General features: G+C 34.7%; 2 protein-coding genes across 7 annotated transcripts in view; one reads left to right on the forward strand and one right to left on the reverse strand.

Annotated features, from left to right (window-relative positions):
- mapk8ip1a (mitogen-activated protein kinase 8 interacting protein 1a) overlaps positions 1-4,980 on the forward strand; it is a 47,378-nt gene extending 42,398 nt beyond the window's left edge. For 2 of the 3 annotated variants that reach the window (XM_015339376.2, XM_015339377.2), the window contains exons 10-13: positions 259-312; positions 939-1,009; positions 1,558-1,656; positions 1,913-4,980. In XM_015339376.2, the coding sequence (XP_015194862.2) occupies positions 259-312; positions 939-1,009; positions 1,558-1,656; positions 1,913-1,985 (297 nt within the window). In that variant the 3' untranslated portion in view covers positions 1,986-4,980. The remainder of the gene's footprint in view (positions 1-258; positions 313-938; positions 1,010-1,557; positions 1,657-1,912) is intronic. The other variant, XM_015339378.2, reaches the window with a different exon arrangement.
- A 728-nt stretch (positions 4,981-5,708) lies between these two features.
- Positions 5,709-18,960, reverse strand: part of cstpp1 (centriolar satellite-associated tubulin polyglutamylase complex regulator 1) — a 53,420-nt gene continuing 40,168 nt past the window's right edge. For 2 of the 4 annotated variants that reach the window (XM_069181714.1, XM_015339357.2), the window contains 7 exons: positions 18,284-18,369; positions 15,747-15,942; positions 14,313-14,422; positions 10,171-10,234; positions 7,432-9,656; positions 6,110-6,189; positions 5,709-5,870 (listed from right to left, as the gene is read on the reverse strand). In XM_069181714.1, the coding sequence (XP_069037815.1) occupies positions 9,491-9,656; positions 10,171-10,234; positions 14,313-14,422; positions 15,747-15,942; positions 18,284-18,369 (622 nt within the window). In that variant the 3' untranslated portion in view covers positions 5,709-5,870; positions 6,110-6,189; positions 7,432-9,490. Of the gene's footprint in view, positions 5,871-6,109; positions 6,190-6,536; positions 6,606-7,431; positions 9,657-10,170; positions 10,235-14,312; positions 14,423-15,746; positions 15,943-18,283; positions 18,370-18,960 lie in introns of all 4 variants that reach the window. The other 2 variants (XM_069181715.1, XM_015339356.2) reach the window with 2 other exon arrangements.

The following is an 18,960-nucleotide window of genomic DNA, read 5'->3' on the forward strand; positions in this document are numbered from 1 at the left end:
GATGCGGTTCATTAAATTATTATGGATCTGACAGTATGTATTGCATGCAGCATTTAAGATGATGATTCTGTTTGTGGTGACTCGCATTTTGCTGAAAATATATTCTGGTTGTTGCTTTTACATGAATGTTCCTTGTAGGATACCAAACATGTTTGGCTCCACCACATGTCTGGATCTTTTATCAGACATAAAATCAGTAAAGTATAGGCTGTACACAATATCTGCTCTTGTTTTAATCCCATGTTCTGTCTTACTCAGGAGTTTGCCTGTGGTGGGAGGAAGCTGGGAAGAAAGCTTGCCTTAGAATCTGGGGTGAGTGTCTTTAGACACCAGCTGGGCCCATTCAGAGCTGAATTGGTGAATTGGTTGTCTGGGTATTTGGTGTCTCCTGTTTCCAATGTTAATTCACTTTTTATGTTGTTTCCACTGGTGGTGACCCCTAGTTTCACTGTTGATACTAAAGAGTTGACTTGGCCTGTACTTCTGAAAATGTTGAATACTTGGACCAGGTCCCTTTGTAGTCTCTGTTCAAGAGTGAACAGGTTAGGCTGTTTTAATCTTTTAGTGTTAATGCACTAGAAAATTATCCAGTTGCCTTTCTCTGAATTGATTCCAAAACAGCAATATCTCTTTGTAATGTGGTGACCAAAAGTGGATACTGCATTCTAAATGAGATCTTACTAGTGCATTGTACAATTTTAACATAACATCCCTTGATTTATATCTATAATTTTTGTATTATTTTATTCTGTTTTTTTATTTAATCCAATAAATTCTGATGCAAATGTGGCTGGTTAGGAGGATACGATATATCCTCAAAACATCTTACAAACTTTTCTGCCTACTTTACCCCTGCCAGATCATTTAGAAATGCATTTTTTGTGTTTTTAATACCATAAGTGTGTAAAATTTAAAGAAAAACTTTTTTTCTTTGAAAGGGTAATAAATGCAGTCACTTCTTCCAACTAAAGAACATCTCCTTTTGTGGGTATCATCCGAAGAACAATAAGTAAGTGAGCCATGGAAAATCAAACTTTCACCTCCATCATTAACATGACTTTCATTATGTCAACAATTTTAGTTTGAAATAATGATCACTTCTAAAATGTTTTGTTTCAGAGACTCCATAGAAAGATTTATTAACTTAGTTAAATTTTTATGTTTTCGGGTATAGTGTGTTCAATTCTATATGCAAATATTACTAAGTAATCGAACAAAAACAGACCCCAGAATGATGTATGCAGATCTGTAATCTCTTGCTTATTCTGTTGGACATTTTAGAAACAATGACAAATCCTAATTTTGGGGTATTTCTTCACTGTATTTCTGATAACACATTATAGAATATGAGGTAACTATACATTATAAAAAATGTGATTGAATACTTAAGGAATCTGCAGATAACCAGACTCGGTTAAACCAGTTAAATCAGACTGACCAGTTGTCAGTTTTGCCAGCTTTTTGCACTACTTGACTGGAAGTCATGCTTCATTAACTCTGCTTCAGCAGATGTACCACATCCATTACATATGACAGTTTCTTATGTTGTGATTTCAGGTACTTTGGGTTTATTACCAAACATCCTGCTGATCACAGATTTGCTTGTCATGTTTTTGTCTCCGAAGATTCAACAAAACCACTTGCGGAATCTGTAGGGTAGGTATAGAAAGTTTGCTCTGTGAAAGAAGCAGCTGACCTGTTTTATTCTAGTGTCATTTAGGTTTTTAAAAATGCTTAATTAAAAAAAGTTAAATGCAAATAAGAAGAGAATCATTATAATATATTTATGCTTCTGCAAATTGAAATGGTATTTAGTAAAAACATAGACTGTGGCCATAGTATCCAGACACCTTTTACTTAAATTTCTGTAATTCATGTTCTAAGTTCAATTTTTTGTTGTTGTTTTACACAGGAGAGCATTCCAACAATTTTATAAGGAATATGTGGAATACACATGCCCGACAGAAGACATTTACTTGGAATAGGCAGCCCTGCCGTGCCCATGCTCCTTGTACATTATTGTGTATCATATCATGTTGCATGAAGGAAAAAAAATGAAACATATTACATTTAACAAAAAAACAGACATCTACTTTTTTGCTTAGAAATTTTCTTTGGAAAAAAAAAACATCGTCTTAAGCAACCATTGGTAGAAGGGTTTTATTATCAGCCCTGCAAAATCTTATTCAGATGATTACTGTGCAAAGCACAATACTCTACTGCACACAACCTTGCACTTCAGATCATTTAAGTGGATAATGGACATGAAATTGAAGACTAGAATTTTATGTTCCTGAAATATCAAGATTGTATTGTAACAGCTAATCCAACTGTAGGTTCTGTAGGTTTTGATAAAATTTGTAAGCCTGAAATTAGATGTCTAGTAAAGATGTATAACAGCCCATTTTATCAGCCTTTTTGGATAAAAGATAATGTGAGCCTGGGAATTGAGCTGGAGATCTGTTTAAGTCCTGTATTTGCACAGGAAAGAGACCAAAATGTATGGCAGTTATTTTTTGGACAGAATATGTTCCAGTTTTCACAATATTCTTATTTAAGAAATTAAAATAATAAATATGGGAAAACATCTTGACTTCTTTTACGGTTTTTAAATACCTTTAGTTTTGAAGCAGATTATTTTTAAATTAATGCATGCTATCCCATATTTTATTTTCCATTATGGATACTTTTTATTGGGATGCAACTTCCTGTGTACAGTGGCATAAAGCCTAGCTTATTACACCCAGTACATGGGGGGTAGACAGAGGTTAGAAGACACAAGCTTCAGTAAATTGTGTTTTTGATACCTCTGAAACCTGGGAGTGTGATTGAAATTAATATAAAATTAAATAGTTTAGAAGAAACTCTCTTTTCAGTTTAGCACTGCATGGAGGACTGAACATACAGTAAGAACTTTTAAAGGTTCTCTAATGCAAGCAAGAACCAAGCTAGGTTGGTGAACTATGCAGTGCAGTTATGAATAGCAAAGCCAATTATAAATTTAATTTAAAAAAATGTGAACTTTACATCTTTACAGATCACAAATATTTCCTGTTTGTGTTTTTGGTGACAAAATTAAGGGCTTAAATTCTCAACATATGTGCACTTTTGTCTGAATGAAATAAAATAATCATGAACTTTTTTCGTTTGTAACAAGGATATATCATAATACCCAGATACACATTTTCTTGACCTGATAACCTGGGGGAGGAAAAATTGACTTCAAATGAAATGTCACTGTCTAAAAGGTCTGTTAAGTAACTACTGTGTTAAGGGTGCGGTAAACCACATTTCAGATGTTTTTACAAAATTTGAGTAATTTCGTTTAAGAAATCAGTAAAAAAATATTTTTTGTAATCTGATAAGTATTCACAAAATATTATTTTATAAATGAATTCTGTCAGTTTATTAATAAGATATTAATTTCCATACGTAATGAATGACTTGGTGTTGCTAAACTTATAATATGTATACAAGTAATATCCTTTCCCAACAGAATTAATTAGTATGTAATGGGTTTGTTTTGTTTGACAGCGCATTACAACTGGACGTTTCTGTCATTCAGATCTCCATAAGTAGTGCCTATTCTTATCATTGTCATTAGAATGAATATTTTTCTTATATGGAATCGAAAGTGGGGTGGTGTCAGTTGCTTAATTGGCTTCTATCAGGGAAAGAAATATCTGTGTAAGTGTGCATGGAGTCATATCTCAATATCCTATGCCAGATATCTGTAAACCAATAATGCATTAATGTGGTACTGATAAATGTCCCTGCTGAAGAGGATACGAATAAGCATTGTATTTCTTTCATATGCAATTGTTTTGCCTTTCATCTACAGGTTTTGGTAATATAGTCTACAGTATATTGTATTATAAAGAAGACTGGAAAACCGAATTAGTATAATTTCAAAATTATTTATGAATAGCGTTATATTAATTGAGATGAGCCAATTCTCACTTACATAGTTTTTTTACAATATAATTTATTAGATGTTTTCTTTTTTTATTGAAGAGCTGTGTTGAAATGCTCGCTAACATTTTTTGTTGGTTTCGCACAATGAGCATTTAGTTTAATGTGGTCTTGGGTACTCATATTATAATACAGACAGGTTGCCTGAAACAACTTTTTGCAGCATAAACAGATACTGTTTGCAAAGCAGCAAATAGGATCCTTAGAAATCTTGTGCACTTTGTGCACTTAAGGTTTTAGGACCACAGTCAGTGATACAAGCAGTGTAGAAATACGTTAACGCTTGAATCTTCAAAAGAGTAAAAGCACACAGTTTTGCGTGCGGAACTCAGGCAGGTCTTTCATTGTTATGTTTGAGAGATTTGTAAGACAAAGTGAGGAATTACAGATCTGCCATCTGTGTTTCCATAATGCCTCCTCTTGTAAGTTCTACATGACTGTGGTAAAGGACATGAGTGAATGTTATTTCATTTGACTTCTGTAGATTGCGGTTCTGTAGTAAGGGCATGGGAATCCAGAGAAAAAAACCTTTGAAGTGAGTATTAGAATGTTTCTGAGCAAGAAAAACCTTAATTTGATCACTTATGAGATTTTAGCATTTTTTTTGTAACTTTTCACAGGGAAACTATCACTGGAATCCTACAGTAATGACCATTTTACAAAACTAATGTTGGCAGCGTGCTTTGCATATTTTATAACATGGCCTTGATTCAAGTGGAGATTTTAAAAAAATCTGACTCTAAGTCTACAGCATGATTTCAGTTATTAATTTCAGTAAGAAACTGAATGAGTCTTATGTTGAGAATTTTTGTATGCATTATGTTTCATTTTAAAACTGCAAACTCTATGTTGACATATAAAGTAACAGGAGAAGAGAATGATGTAAAGATCTGCCATAAATATTGTAATTACAATGTTATATTGTATCAATTCATACTGTAGTTTGTGATTTTTTTCTTTTTGACCTTTGAAGTGTATATTTTTTCCCTTAAAATTTTGAAAGCAGTCTCCCATTTGCATTGTCGTCATTTTTGCAAAGCAAAGGTTTTTGTAAAGTGACCGATTCATCTTTGAAAAGGTGCCACTTGTGACTTTGGGTCCTGGAACTGTGTCCTTTTTTTGACAAACCTGTAACAATTTTAATACCAGAAGGATGGATCTGAAGAGATCACGCCTTTTCTGAATACTATAGTTAATACAGTGCTTACTGTAGTTCTCTGAAATAACTACATCTGTTTGGTCTTTAACGAAGAGGGCTACAAGGGGACAGATTGAAGTATTCAGGATGCTCAGAGGAATTGAACAAATCAGCACTATGGGCTTCTTTAGAACAACAGTAAAACGATCTTTTATCACTAAACAGAAACCAGAAAAAAATAAATGAGTAAGTGCATTTAAAATGGAGAAAAGGAAGCATATCTTTACACAAAGGGAAGTCAACCATGTTGATGAAGTTAATATATAAAGAAATGAGATAGGTAACATAAACATATGAAATAAGAATTACCCGTGTTTCTCTCAAGGAGATACTTCGATTAATTAGCATCTCATGACCAAAAAGCTGCTGTAAATAGGAGGAAGAGCTTCCTCAGGTTTGCAAACATGATTATGCTCTTATGAATCTATGTGAACATTCTTTTAGGGCATGTGACAACACAAAGAAACCAGACACTCATTAGAAGTTATTCCTTAGCTTTTGGTTTGAATTGCAATAATAATCACTCCATTACAATCTCTATACTTCTGCGTTACTTCAGCTTTTATTCGAGTTAGTGGCTAGTAATAATCTTCCAGCTCGAGCTCATCTCTTTCGCTCAGGCCTACAGATTGAAGGTTTGGATATTGCCTGTGTGCCTCTGGCAGCTGCAGGTGTGGTGCCACAGGTTTCTGGCCATAATCTGAAAAACAGTATAATCAAAAAAATAACACATGGACTTTGAATGTTTATTTTATTGCTTAATTTTTTACACTGTTGGTTTGGAACTCGGATTAGGATTTTCAGACAATGCTGGTAATTTAAGACGGTTATTGTTTTTTAAATACAAGTTTAATGCCAGATAATGCTAAATTAAGCACAAAGAAAATCCACAAGAAGTTAAAACAGATAATTCAGTGACATTCAAAGTAAAGTTCTTACCATCAAAAAGCGCAATATGCCTTTTTGGAAGTTCAATGGCATAGAATGGTTCTTCAGCCTCCCTGACATAGCTAGTTTCTCTAAAGAAAAGAACACTTATCAGGGTGTGAAGGTAACCTTTTCTGTAATAGTGGGTTGTGAGAATATCATACTAGAGTAGGAAACGACACTTACACTGAGTATTTCAAAGCAGGTTTAAATTCACTTTGCGTTAGGTAATTTTGGTTACAATTTGAATTCTTTTACTTTTTTTCTGATTTTAGTATAAGGTGCACTGAGGCATATTCTGCTTTTAAAGGGGAACTACAGTTCTAATTTCTCAGACCAGTTATTAAATCTTGGTCACAAAATAAACTCATTGACAGTATAGAAAAAAAAATAAAATTTCAAATTAAGCAGTACTATAAGTTGTCATGTTGTCACCAACCCCTGTTCTCATCACAGGTGAGAGTTCCCATGAACAGTGACGAGAAGTGGCCCTTCCTGTCTGTAATGACTGATGTAAGAGCGAATTAAATACATATTGCACTGCAGGACGTTTCCAACGTGATCGGCATACATAGTTAAAAAGTTCCATTTATTGGCAAAACTGTCTTGAAGTTGAGAGCAATATGTCTGTTGGAATAAAAGAGATGTGTTCACAAACCCGCTTGTTTACAGTGTAATAGAGCTGCTTCACATCACCGGATGTTTTGTTGCCTCATTTTGAATCGCAGAACATGGAGCTGTGCATCCCTGGAAATTACATCTATTTTGTGACACAGTTGCTGTGTACATTTTACACACATTTTCTTTCCAATTCCAAAATTTAAAAATATCATTGCAGTGCCCCTTTAAGGAATATGTATGAAGCGCTACAAAAAGGAAACTGTGGGGTTTTGTTTTTTCCAGCCATGGGAAGAAATTATTTTTTTATTAGTAGTAGTAGTAGTATTAATATTTTCCCTGTGAATCCTATCTGCATGAATGCTGATGGGAGGTGTCTTTTTACATGAGAAGAGTGGCGCTCTAGTTGAGAATGTCCTCATGGTAATGAGAACAGCTGTAACTGAGGCTTGTTTGTGCACAATTTAGAAACTACTGTGGGGAATAAACTGATTTCCTGTTGTAAAACAGTAAAGCTTAACAGCAGTAATATTATTATTGCTCTAATCCATTTAGAGGGTTTCATACATTTGAATAGATTATTTCTCCCCACAGTCTATTGCTTTCTACCAGTGAAGACATATCTTTATAAAGCAATCTGTATTGTAAAGCTGAAGGCTATTTTCATATAAAAAGTACAAGATCTCATCTTTCCTTGAATCTATTTAGCAACCTACCGTTTCTGCACTGGTATTGCAAGAGTGTTTCCAATGAAAACTGCAATCAAGAAGTATACTGCCAGGCTCTTCATTATGAAGGACTACTCATCCTTTGTTTAAAGTACAATTTCAGACGGCAATACTTTCCTAAATGAATGTTTGCTGTGACGAGCCCTCTTGATATTAGAACACTTCTTTAGAATGTCTGCGAAATCTCTTCATGATGTCACAATACAAATGCCACACAGCAACACAAGGCATGGCAACTAGCACAGTCAGGTTTCAAAGCAGTCCGACAAACATGTTCTGTTTTGCTTTAGATTTAGTTCTATTCAATACATTCATTAAAAAAAAAGTTACTTTGCCTTACACTACCTCCCAATCCAGAGTCTTTGGAACAAGTCAGCAATGTAACAAAAAGAAAATGCTGGAAGCCACAGTAGTTTGATCACATTTTTTGTATGTAATAATTACACAAATCTGACACTACAGATTACTGCACCAAATTGATGACAGACCTGCGTTAATCCTTAAATTGAGTCCTGAGCCAATGATTTGATACACCTCTGCAAACTGATCCTTAATCATGCCAAAACAAAGTTTGTGGTTGCTAAAACGGTGGAGCTGGCAGACTGTGATAAATACAAGCAAAGCTTTAAATGAACACGGCACGAAAAACAAAATCACTTTAAGGGTTTTTCCTTTGTGTTTAAGGAATGTCAATTGTGAAAATAATTCCACTTAAAAACAACCTGCTTAGCATGTTCTTCATAGAAACTATAGTAGTTATACAAATTATCACAGCCAAAATTTCTTAGTACTAAGAAATTCAAGATTAAATTCATGATTTTTATTCAATTTTATTTCAAATTATTTCGGTTACATTACATGAAGGTAGTGTACTATGTCCTCCAGTCAAAATAAATACACCATGCACAAAAAAGATTATTATACTCCTGTGTAAACTGATTCTGTTTTACAGTACTCTTACTGTGACATTCCCTAGTAGATACAGTACATACACATATAAATATACTATGTCTCAACCAAATGCCAGAAAAGTGTTGGTTTCTTTCTGGTATAGCAGGTAAACCACAGGGTGGCAGTAAAAGAAACAATTATCTGTGCAACATAATACAGGTGCTGTAAGTTCCAGGGCTGCTGCAGTACTGCATTTTTTTATAACAATGGTAAATATCCGTATACGTTCACATTAAAAAGGAATGTAGAATTGCCCAGAAATTTTCTTTCTATATCTTCTGAGTCTGGGATCAGTAATTGTAATAAATTAGGCTTTACGTCTGCCCTGGGAGCTGAGGATACCCCCAGATCAAGCCAGCAGTGCCACCTGGCCAGTTATGTGTCACCACTAGAAAACTCCAGGTATTACTCGCGTAATGACATGACCCAGGGTGCCACCAGCTGGGATAATGCTGGGATCACCAGGCTCAGCCTGTACCCTCAGTTAATGCTTTTACTTGTTGAGCCACTTGAGAACCCTGGGGCAGCACATCCGGTCACCTTGCAGGGGGAAGTTAGAATACTAATTTATATAGTCTATAGCATCTGCAATTTCAATTCCTACATGATATGGTTCATTTTTCTATTCAATTTCTTCTTGAAGTGAAATTAACTATGAGATCTTTTGTAATTTACTACAATGTGAGAAGGCTTTTAATGTAATGGTTTCAAAATGTTGCTATCATACTGCATACTCCATAGCTAGGGTGAAACCTTCTCTGGATACAGATACAATAAGGAGATTAAGACTGTAAGTCAAGATAAAATGATTATTTTACTATTGGTGTTTATCATACAGTGAAAAGCGTTTGATATATGTCCTTGAAACTCAGACTCAACTCATGTTCATGCTCTTGGAAGTATTAAATTCCAAGCAGCCAGAAAAGAAAAAACACCATCTTGTTCTAATGCATGACTCTTCACAGCTCTGGGGCAATTACCCTGCCTAATAAGCAAGCTAATGAAATGTGTGTACTCTAGAAAGTCTAATTCCAGTCATTAGGGCACATGCTTTTCTGAAAGAAAAGGAACAGTGTCCCAGTGTATCTCCCAGACTCTAATTTTCTGAAGAGTCAGTTTCTTCAGTGGACCCATCACTTTCAGTTTCAATTCTCTTCCGGTGACAGAGAGATTTCCGAGGAGACGCCTTCCTGACTGGTTCCTTGTGTCCAGTTGTACTGTTGCCACTGTTAGATGTCGGGCTCACTGAAATCTGAGCAATTCTAGAAGAGATGGAAATGGGAAAGTGGTTAGAAAATGTTTTTATACCACTGTAAGACCTCCTGTATTCCTTGTATTACTGTGAAAAATCCAATGAATGACTTCAAAATGCTCCTGCAACTTTACAACATACAATTTTATGTTATTATAAAACATAAATGTCATCAAAACAGAAGGAAAAAAAACATGGATTTGGCAGATGCCTGCCAGTTCATAAGGCCCAGGTTAGCAGTTTTTTAAATTAATTCTGATCAGCCAAAAAATCAAACAGATGTTTTAAATCAGTTGATGTTTTGTGAAGTGAGAAACCTCAAAACGTTGTAAACTTTGCCTTATTTTCCCATTCACACCCAAAAGAAGTCTTCCTACAGACTTCTAGTCTTTATAAAAAAAATATTCCAAATTTTGACACTACAATAAAAGTACATATAAAATAAAATTGTTAACAAAAATGTTCAGTAAGAATGTTTTTATTGTCCATGGCTATTTAAAGGGTTGTGTCAAGTTGCGACTTACAGTTTCTCCAGCTCTTGGTCCATTTCAGGATCTATGAGTAAATCCGTTTTGTTTGGCAGAGAACCTGGAAATGACAGAAGTGACATAAAGATGAAGGTATTGGTTTTCCATTCTGCTGTGTGATTAGTTATTTCCTGTTACTTCATAACCACAGAGCATAGAGTATTTACCCATTCCTATCAAGAATCATTAAAAAATATCACTTTACCATTTCAAATGGCAAATCTGGATATATTAAGATTTAGAAAAATTCTCATTAGCTTATCCTTCACTTGTTGTAAATGACAAATTGCCATTGCAATGGCCTGATCCTCTTAATTAGTAAGAAACACTAATTAGAAACATTTGGCTTGGTAGTATTCATGATAAAAGGAAAAACATGTATACTGCACTTCACCAATGTTCAGACTCCAAAGCAATTGCTGTTGTTTTACATCTGTATGAAGAAAACACTTCAGTATATTTCAAAATCCCATTTTGCAGAAACCCCCGTTTGATCTTTGCACATTAGTCATTCTTTCGTCCATCCCTCCTCTGTCCCAAAGTTTCTTATTCCTCGTGAGGGTCATGGCACGTTCAAGCCTGTCCCCAAAACTCATGGCACAAAACATCCTCTGGACGGGATGCCAGCTCATAGTCGTCATGCTAACTAATGACATTTAGAGTATTGAAGGGAGTGAAATTATACATTTTTAAGTAATAATGAAAAGTCAGTCAAAAGGAACATTTTTACAAGAAGAAGCAATTATTCCTTAATAGTGGCTATATAAATTATAGCTGTCAGGACAACATCTACTAAAATTACTTCAGCTGTTCTAAGCCTAATAGTGTAGATGACAAACTGCTTAAGAATCCTACAGAATCGTTACTTGTGGCTGATTAATAGCCCTTTAAATTAAATATAAGACATGTTACCTAATTCGGTTAACAGTTTTAATATTGGATGACTGTGCATTCCCTCCCAAATGCAGTTTTGAGGTGAGAATTACATCTTGCTATTAATCCTGCAATCCAGTCTTGCTCTCAGTATAAGAACCAATAAAACGGCATTCTTAAACTTTGTAACAGAAGTCTCTACAATTAAGTGCACTGTTATTAAAACATTTAATAGAGACCACATCATAAAGACTAAGATATTTTAAGTCAAAGGGCAAGGTTTTACAGCAACACTGATAAAACTGAGGATTTGAATGAAGATCACCTTACAGATCCTTTAATTTGAGTGTTGGAGACATTTAATCCCCTAAGCACTGCAAAGCAGTACCTTCTATAAACTGTTTCTCAACGTGTTTTTCGGAAAAGACTAAAAGGCCTTTAAAACTGTCATTGGTTTCGCAGGCTGTTAGCACTGACACCACAATCAATCTCTCAGCACAGATTAGTTGCACCAAGCCCTTTTGGTCAGAGTTCTTTCCTAAGAAAACACGTTTGACATCAATGTGCTTTGCCAGATTATGTCACTGTTGGCATGGGTGTATGATCCAAAATATTAAAGAAAAGCCGATGAATTTATTTCGTCTGTCACTTTAAACTTAAAACTTACAAAGTGTTTGTTTCTTAAAATGCATATGGGTGTGGTAAGAAAGATTGCGGCTCTTACCATGTGATCTGACAGGTATCTATTGAAAGCCTCTTTCAATGTTAAAGAGTTTTATCTGAAGATTTATAAATGGTTAAAATGCACAATTTGTAGAGTACTTTGTATTGCATTCATTAAAGGTCTGCTGCTTCATCAACAGAGTATTTCAGCATGCAGCATTCTAAATATAGTTGTTAAAATGGTGCAAATTAAAACCTAAACTACACAATGGACTTTACTTTACATGCTGTATGTCCCTTCTACTTGACCGATACAAAAGTCACCACCTGAACAATATGCCATAGATGAGTGGCTTTCCCTGAAGAGGAAAAAATAAAACTTTCTTTCAGCAAGTCTTTTGGAGAGCTTGGATCAGTAACAAAATTACTTCCTTAGAAATCCTTCCAAACAGACCTAAAGCAATAAATCTTTATGTTATAAAGTATGAAAGATTCCAAAAATGGTAAAAGAAACCATCAAGGGCTTCTGGATTAACACATCAGACATTTATGAACCATGTGCCTGTGCAAACTTTCTGATGTGTTCGAAGTGAAGGCACATTCTTGTGAAAGCCATTCTTTGCAGCTGACAAGCAAAATATAATTCTCTTCTCTGGAAAAGATCATGGCTATACTGTAAATCACAAATGGGACCTAACTACAACAGCACCAATTCAGATACTCTATGAAGATTCGCAGTGATTTAATTGATGGCCACTTGAATTATATTTTAAACATTATATTCTTAAGGGATATATTTACATATTCTTATGAGAATAAATCTTTTAAGACTGGACACAATTTTAAAATGTATAGTAATATTTTCTGATTGTTTCCTAAGATCTGTATAGAGCTTTTCTATTGTTCTCTGTACTTTAGCACTAGCAAGCATCATTCTGGAAACTTGCTAATTCACACTCTCAAACAAAATCTTAACTGTCACATTGCTTTACTACAGTATTGCACAACGGGGTCTTTTGTGCTGCTTTATGTGTTTTCATAGTCCTGAAGACATAAATGACATATTGTGCATTGTTTCTTTGCTGATAACATTCATTTCATAACAACCTTATTGCTTCATTGCTGCACTGTAGTATTTTATGACAATTGAACTGACCTTGAAGGTTTTTTGATTTGTTTGGTTGCCCTCTAAAGGAAATTAAGTTCTAGACAAACTTCTAGCCTTGTCTGCGTTCCTGCTTCATGCTGCCCAGCATCTACATCTGTAAGACCATGCATATGTGCCTGAAGTTATATTCTTTATCAAAGCTTCTGAGCTTTCTGTGTATAATAATGCCTTTCCCCTGCCTTCCTACCCTCTATTGTATGTGTGCAAAGAAAAAGAACCTGTCTAAATATTTAAGGGGGGTTTAATTAATGAGCTGAAAGATGTATAACAATGTCTTCAATACATTATAAAGCACACATACATAATACACTGAAAATAATCAACTTAATCCACCTTGCTGTGCATCTGGGGAAATCCTTAGATCTTTCCAAAATGAAGATGTCTTTGGAAATCAATAAATGTCTTATTTTCAAAAGCCCTCTGCTAACACTACATAAATTATATCTAAATGGCTTTTGTGTAGATGGAGAAGGCATTAACACTGAGACAATGAAACCGTTTTAGTGCCAAAAACAGGCATTCCTGTCTTTTTTTTTCACCAGCAACTCAAAGCAGCCTGCTTAAGTTTTTTTTCCCCAAATAGAAACAGTAACAAACAGCATATTAGTCACAACTTCAAGGTCTGCCTCTGAATTGAACTGGCATCTGATCAGAATTATTTAGTTTTTAAATGTAGAATGGCAAATCAGGATTTTATTAAGGATAAATATTTTTAATCACTTCAGTTCTTAATTTGAAGAAAAGGCTTGGAAATTAGCATGCCAGGTGTTGGGTTTCAGTTCTGGTCTCATTTAGGATTATTGTTTCAATGACTTGGTCTAATTTAACCGATGGATTTGCATATCACTAAGAATGCTTATTATGAGTGTTTTTGGTAGTGCCATTTTCATCTCTGTCTGCACAACATTAATTGATAACCCAGTAAAAGGTGTTTTCAAAGCAATATAGAGTAACATTTTTAATACAAGTTTGTGGCCAACTGAAATTAAAGCCAACCTGCCACTGAAGGCCATTAAAGGCCTCTGATCATTGTAAATAGACAGACTAGGTGAATAATCCTTGATTGATAATGAGTTTGAAGACACATTCTCACATGGGTGTGATTAACTAATTGTTTGGTCTAAAAAGTGCTAACTGAGGAACATGAGAATGTAGGTGCATCCCACGTTCTTATTGGTTGGGCAAATGCAATTAGCTGTTTAGGGGGCAGTCTCCAGCCTTTAAAAGCCTGCCAATAAAGATTATGGGAGTTTTTGAGTCTAATAACTGAGAAACAGTTGTTTTATGTGGGTTAAACCACTTGTGTACATTTGGGCCTATATTTCTGGTCTGGTAAACACAAGTGTCATTTTGATAGCTGTCAGATCTTTCATTCGACCCATAAGGTCCAGCCATGAGTGGCTTTTGTAGCTGAGTTTGTAGCTGGTATACTTACCAATTTCACAATTAATTCCCTCGTGCTTTGCAAGAGCAATCAGAAACCCATAGAAGGACACGCGCTGCACCTGCTGAAGGATCTCCTTGATAGATGATGTTGATGGGTGGCTGTTAAAGACATGAAACAGTAGTAAAAGATGACCATTACAAAGGTAATCTTTAAGTCTTTTGGTGTGAAAAGGTGTAATGTGTCCTTAAGTAAAATAAGAATGATAAATATAAGCAGAGGAGACTGAGCACAAAAAGCAATATTTCACACAGGAACTACTGTAGATTAGCCATTCATGGTAAAATCCTTGTAGCAACAGAACAGCTACATGTTACATTCTATTATGTTAATTTATCTTGAACAAGGCAGTCTGACAATTCTTTTTCTGAATTAATGTATATACAGTAAGTGTATATACACTTGGCCATGGTATAGTGTGCTTTTAACTGTTATTACAATATTAATGAACAGACACTTCCAAGTCCTTTATCTAAACTGATATAGAAAGCAGGCTACTGGATAAAATATACAGATTCACTTTATTTTCCCCCTTTTAACTACTTTAACTCAATTTACACTTTAAAACTATAATTGCCTTGTGCTAAGCAAATGCAATCAAGAACAAGAGACTAAAAAATAATAATTAGCCTATTACTTTTAAGTCCCCACAAGTAAAACTACATTTTTCATCTAATCACACCTGCTTTTGTTTACACAGTTATGCCAGATGTATGTAAAGGATAATAAAGTAGTTTGATGGAAGAAAAAAATCTGATGGCTCATTTTGTTAATCATGAATTCCAGTCTGAAGGCAATAGAAAAGACTATTGTATAGCAGGGCTGTATCTAATTCATAACTGTACAAAAGGCAAACTTCAGATGGCTCAAAGCCTAGCAAACATTGCCACTACTAAAGTAGTTTTATGGTCTGATAAGCAGAGTATAGCCTATAAAATACAAATAGATATGGCTTAACCTAAGGTAAAAGAATATTTAACTGTTTTGAGAGAATAATGTGCTTTTCAAAAGATACAATGAACTTCAAAAGATCAAAAGGAAAAAACAGGCTTTGAAAATCAAAGTTCTTTTGTCAAGAAGTACTGGTACAAAGACCTTCATAGTACAGTAAGTGACAGGTGTGTTTGCATTCAAAAACTTTACCTGGCCTCCTATTAACCGGTTAGACGTGCTGTAACACTTAAAAATTAAATCTAAATTTCAAGCATGAGTAAGTTGTTGATTCTTCTAGATTTTATTGTATGTACCAAGTATTATTCTGAACTGTTTCTACTTTTACTGTTCTTGGTCACATCTTTTAACAATTAAAGTAGGGAAAAACATGAAATAAAAGGATAAAAGCAGAAATACAGGATTAGGTTTTAATGTCTACTATACATTTTAAGATTTTATTTATAAAACAATTTGATTTTGAAGAATTCTTACCTATGCTTGTATCTCTCACAGAGAGCTTCTATACATCCAAAAAAAGTAAGAGAGTCCACCACATCCTGAGGTGTAGTCTCAGTAGTAGCCACATGGGGAAGCTGTTCTACTGAAGTAGAGGTTGGGACGATCACAGTATTAGGGCTTTTCCCAGACAGCAAATCTTGGTATATCGCTGCAATACTCTCGAGAAATTCTAGAATTTAACAGATCATATAAGGAACTTTTAATAGGCTGGTATACCTGACAGAAAAACACAACATGCATTGCAGTTAAATGAGAATTTCGGCAAGACATTTGTATAAGACACTATAATCAAACTGCCCTTTTGTATTCATCTTAGGGATCTTGAAAGGTTTTTTTTTCTACTTCCAGCTTGTTTTCATCCTGCCAAGACACACACATTTTTTTAATTGTAAAAGTTCAGTTTTCAAAATCTTGAAAGATACTACTGTATGACTGTCATCGTGAAAAGCAACAGAACAAGACTATCCTTTCACTGATCTGACCTAAAAGGTCTGCAGATGTGTGTTTGATATATGTCCAGGTAATCATAATTTTGTTGGACCGGCAAGGTTAATATGTTTAAAAAAATACAAATTCATTTTAGTGTTCTGAAACAGTACACAGACCAAAAACGTATTCTGTCTGGCTTGATTTATTTTCAGTAGAGAGCGTACCTTAATATCTAAACATTTACTTCTGCATTTTGAGCACACAAAAATATAAACTTATTTACTGACAAGAGACTTTTATTGGTAAATACATACAGTATACTTAAGAGGAAAACTTGAACAATAACCCTTTGAGCTACAGTTTGACCAACATGAATTCCGGGATTTGGATCAAGGTTTCATTCATACTTTGAAAGTGAAAACAAAGTCACATCTTCAACGAGACTAACTACAATTTGAATGGTCTTTAAGATTTCAAAGCATTTTTAAAGCATGCCACAGGGTTTTTTTTTTTAAGAGTTTCCTTTTTAGAAATAGGCCACTAATAACACTTTGCTACTCTGAAGCATATTTCCAGCTTCTTTTTCCAGTATGGAAAATGTTGGCTAATCTGGCCAGTTCTGCTCATGATGCTTCTGTACAGCAAGCTCCTTCTTCAACAAGCCTCATAAGTGTAACAAATCTAATAAGCAGAATGTTTAAGACGGACCTTCCTCACGTTACCACAACATTTGAGATGAAAGAAGTGAGTAGCAATGGGATTTAAACACTAGTCCCCAGCAAAAGAATGTAAGTCAAGCCTGTTTCTAAAGGATCAGACCTGCTCATGAGGCCACTGCTTGTGCTTTTATCCTGTTATATAGTCAGGATGCAGCTTTGCTTCTTCCGGCTCACTCTTAAGTGTGTTCTCCTTCTTGGCGAGCATTAAAACATGGACAAAAAATGAGATACTCCTGAAATACTCACAAGGTTAAATCGACAAATGGAAGAGAGCATTTCGACATGCTGAGTATATTTCCTTTGTAAGTTTAATACAGTGGGAGGTTGTTAATAATCACTCTGTGGAACCTGGGACAGACAGCAGGGCCTGTCAGCTGCAGTAGGTCTGAGAGAAACACTGTGTACATTTATATCCAAACTAAACAGAATTCCAAATCTCGCAGAAATAACTCAAGGAATTTCAGGGAGAATATTCAATGTGTAGACACTTGTGGTTTTCTAAATCTCCATGTATTTATTCTGTCCACCTGCTTTTGAGAACTTCTGTTTACTGACACAGCTAGCATTTATTGGAAAGACATCTTTAGATTCATAGCAAAAGAAATATGTTGCAGCTTCTATTGGTTTCTCAGAGAGCTTAGAACTTTGGTGAAGATTAACAATGGTCAAGAGTAGCTGAACATGTATTCTGAAAAGCAGAGAGATTCTTTTCAGATTGTGTATATTTTTTATATTTTATGTATTTGAAGTTATAGATAAAAAATGGCAAATGTGAAGTTCATTGAAATGCAAAAGATGTCTTAGGATGGCAACTACTCAAAATGATTAAAGAGAGCACATCACCAGGGGTCCATCTAATTGGGTCAGAATTTTTTTTGTAACTTAGAATGACTGAAAAATATATGAAAGTTTACAGTTTAAGTACACTGTAGGTGTAGGTTGAAAAAAAAGAACTGACACATACAGGCCTATTTCACACCAGAAACAGAAGAAGCAAAAGAAGAGTGGATAAGATAAAAGATGCTTTGATAAAGTTTTCTACAAGCTTGGAAATATCTAACTTGAGATCCTGAACCGTGTACTTTCTTATATTCTTTTATTCTTATTTCTGTTGTCTTTAGATAGTACAGATATAGTTAAAAAGAACAATATTTCTATAAAATAAAGTTTATAGTTTAAATTTAATTTTATTATTTATGTTTCTAATACATGTGAAATGTTATGAAAATCTAAGCTTTTTATACAAAATATTTTTACCTTCATTATAAAGCAAAAGAAATAGAGGCCTTAGCAGAAAAAGTCTTAACACTAATAATTTTCTGCACTGTATGCAGAATATTATGCTACAAATGTTATACTTACCCTCATAGTAGAACTGAATTTGAAATGCATAGAGAAAGTCAGCAAACGACATCAGGCAGTCCATAGCATCATCCATCAGCACAATCCTTTATTTGTAGAAACATGCATTAGTTATGTGGCTGGGTATTTATACAGGGTGTTGCTATCTTAAAGTTTGCTACCTTGTACAGATAACAATATACTAAAACTAAACAAAAGGTGAGTAATGGCATGGATTCAATACGATATTTTTGATAAATACCAAATTTGGTAATGTAGCACAGACCCATGTAAAAATATATCTGATATATAGCGACAGAAAAGATTTGCATTTTAAATGTGGAGCCAGTTTCAGTTGTGATTGACTTTAGTAGCCAGAATAATTAAGACTATGGACAATGAGAATACATAAAGGGGAAGGCACATGCTAAAGCGGTTTTCATCATACAGAAGTGGAACTTGCGGCATGCAGTCGAAAAGACAAGAACCATTTCCAGGATTTATTATCGTTTAATGAAGTGCTTGTGATTTACAGGGACAGAATGGAACAAGCCCTGCTTTGCATGATAAAAGCAAAACACACTACTGAACCCTTTTAAACGCTGATTGGTGGAACAATTAAGTTGATCTATAAAGGCTGTATTGACTCCAGAATGTATTCAAGCTAAGCTGAAATCCACATTTAAACGCAAGTGCCA

The sequence above is a fragment of the Lepisosteus oculatus genome, chromosome 21 (genome assembly GCF_040954835.1).
Source record: "Lepisosteus oculatus isolate fLepOcu1 chromosome 21, fLepOcu1.hap2, whole genome shotgun sequence".
NCBI lineage: Eukaryota > Metazoa > Chordata > Actinopteri > Semionotiformes > Lepisosteidae > Lepisosteus > Lepisosteus oculatus.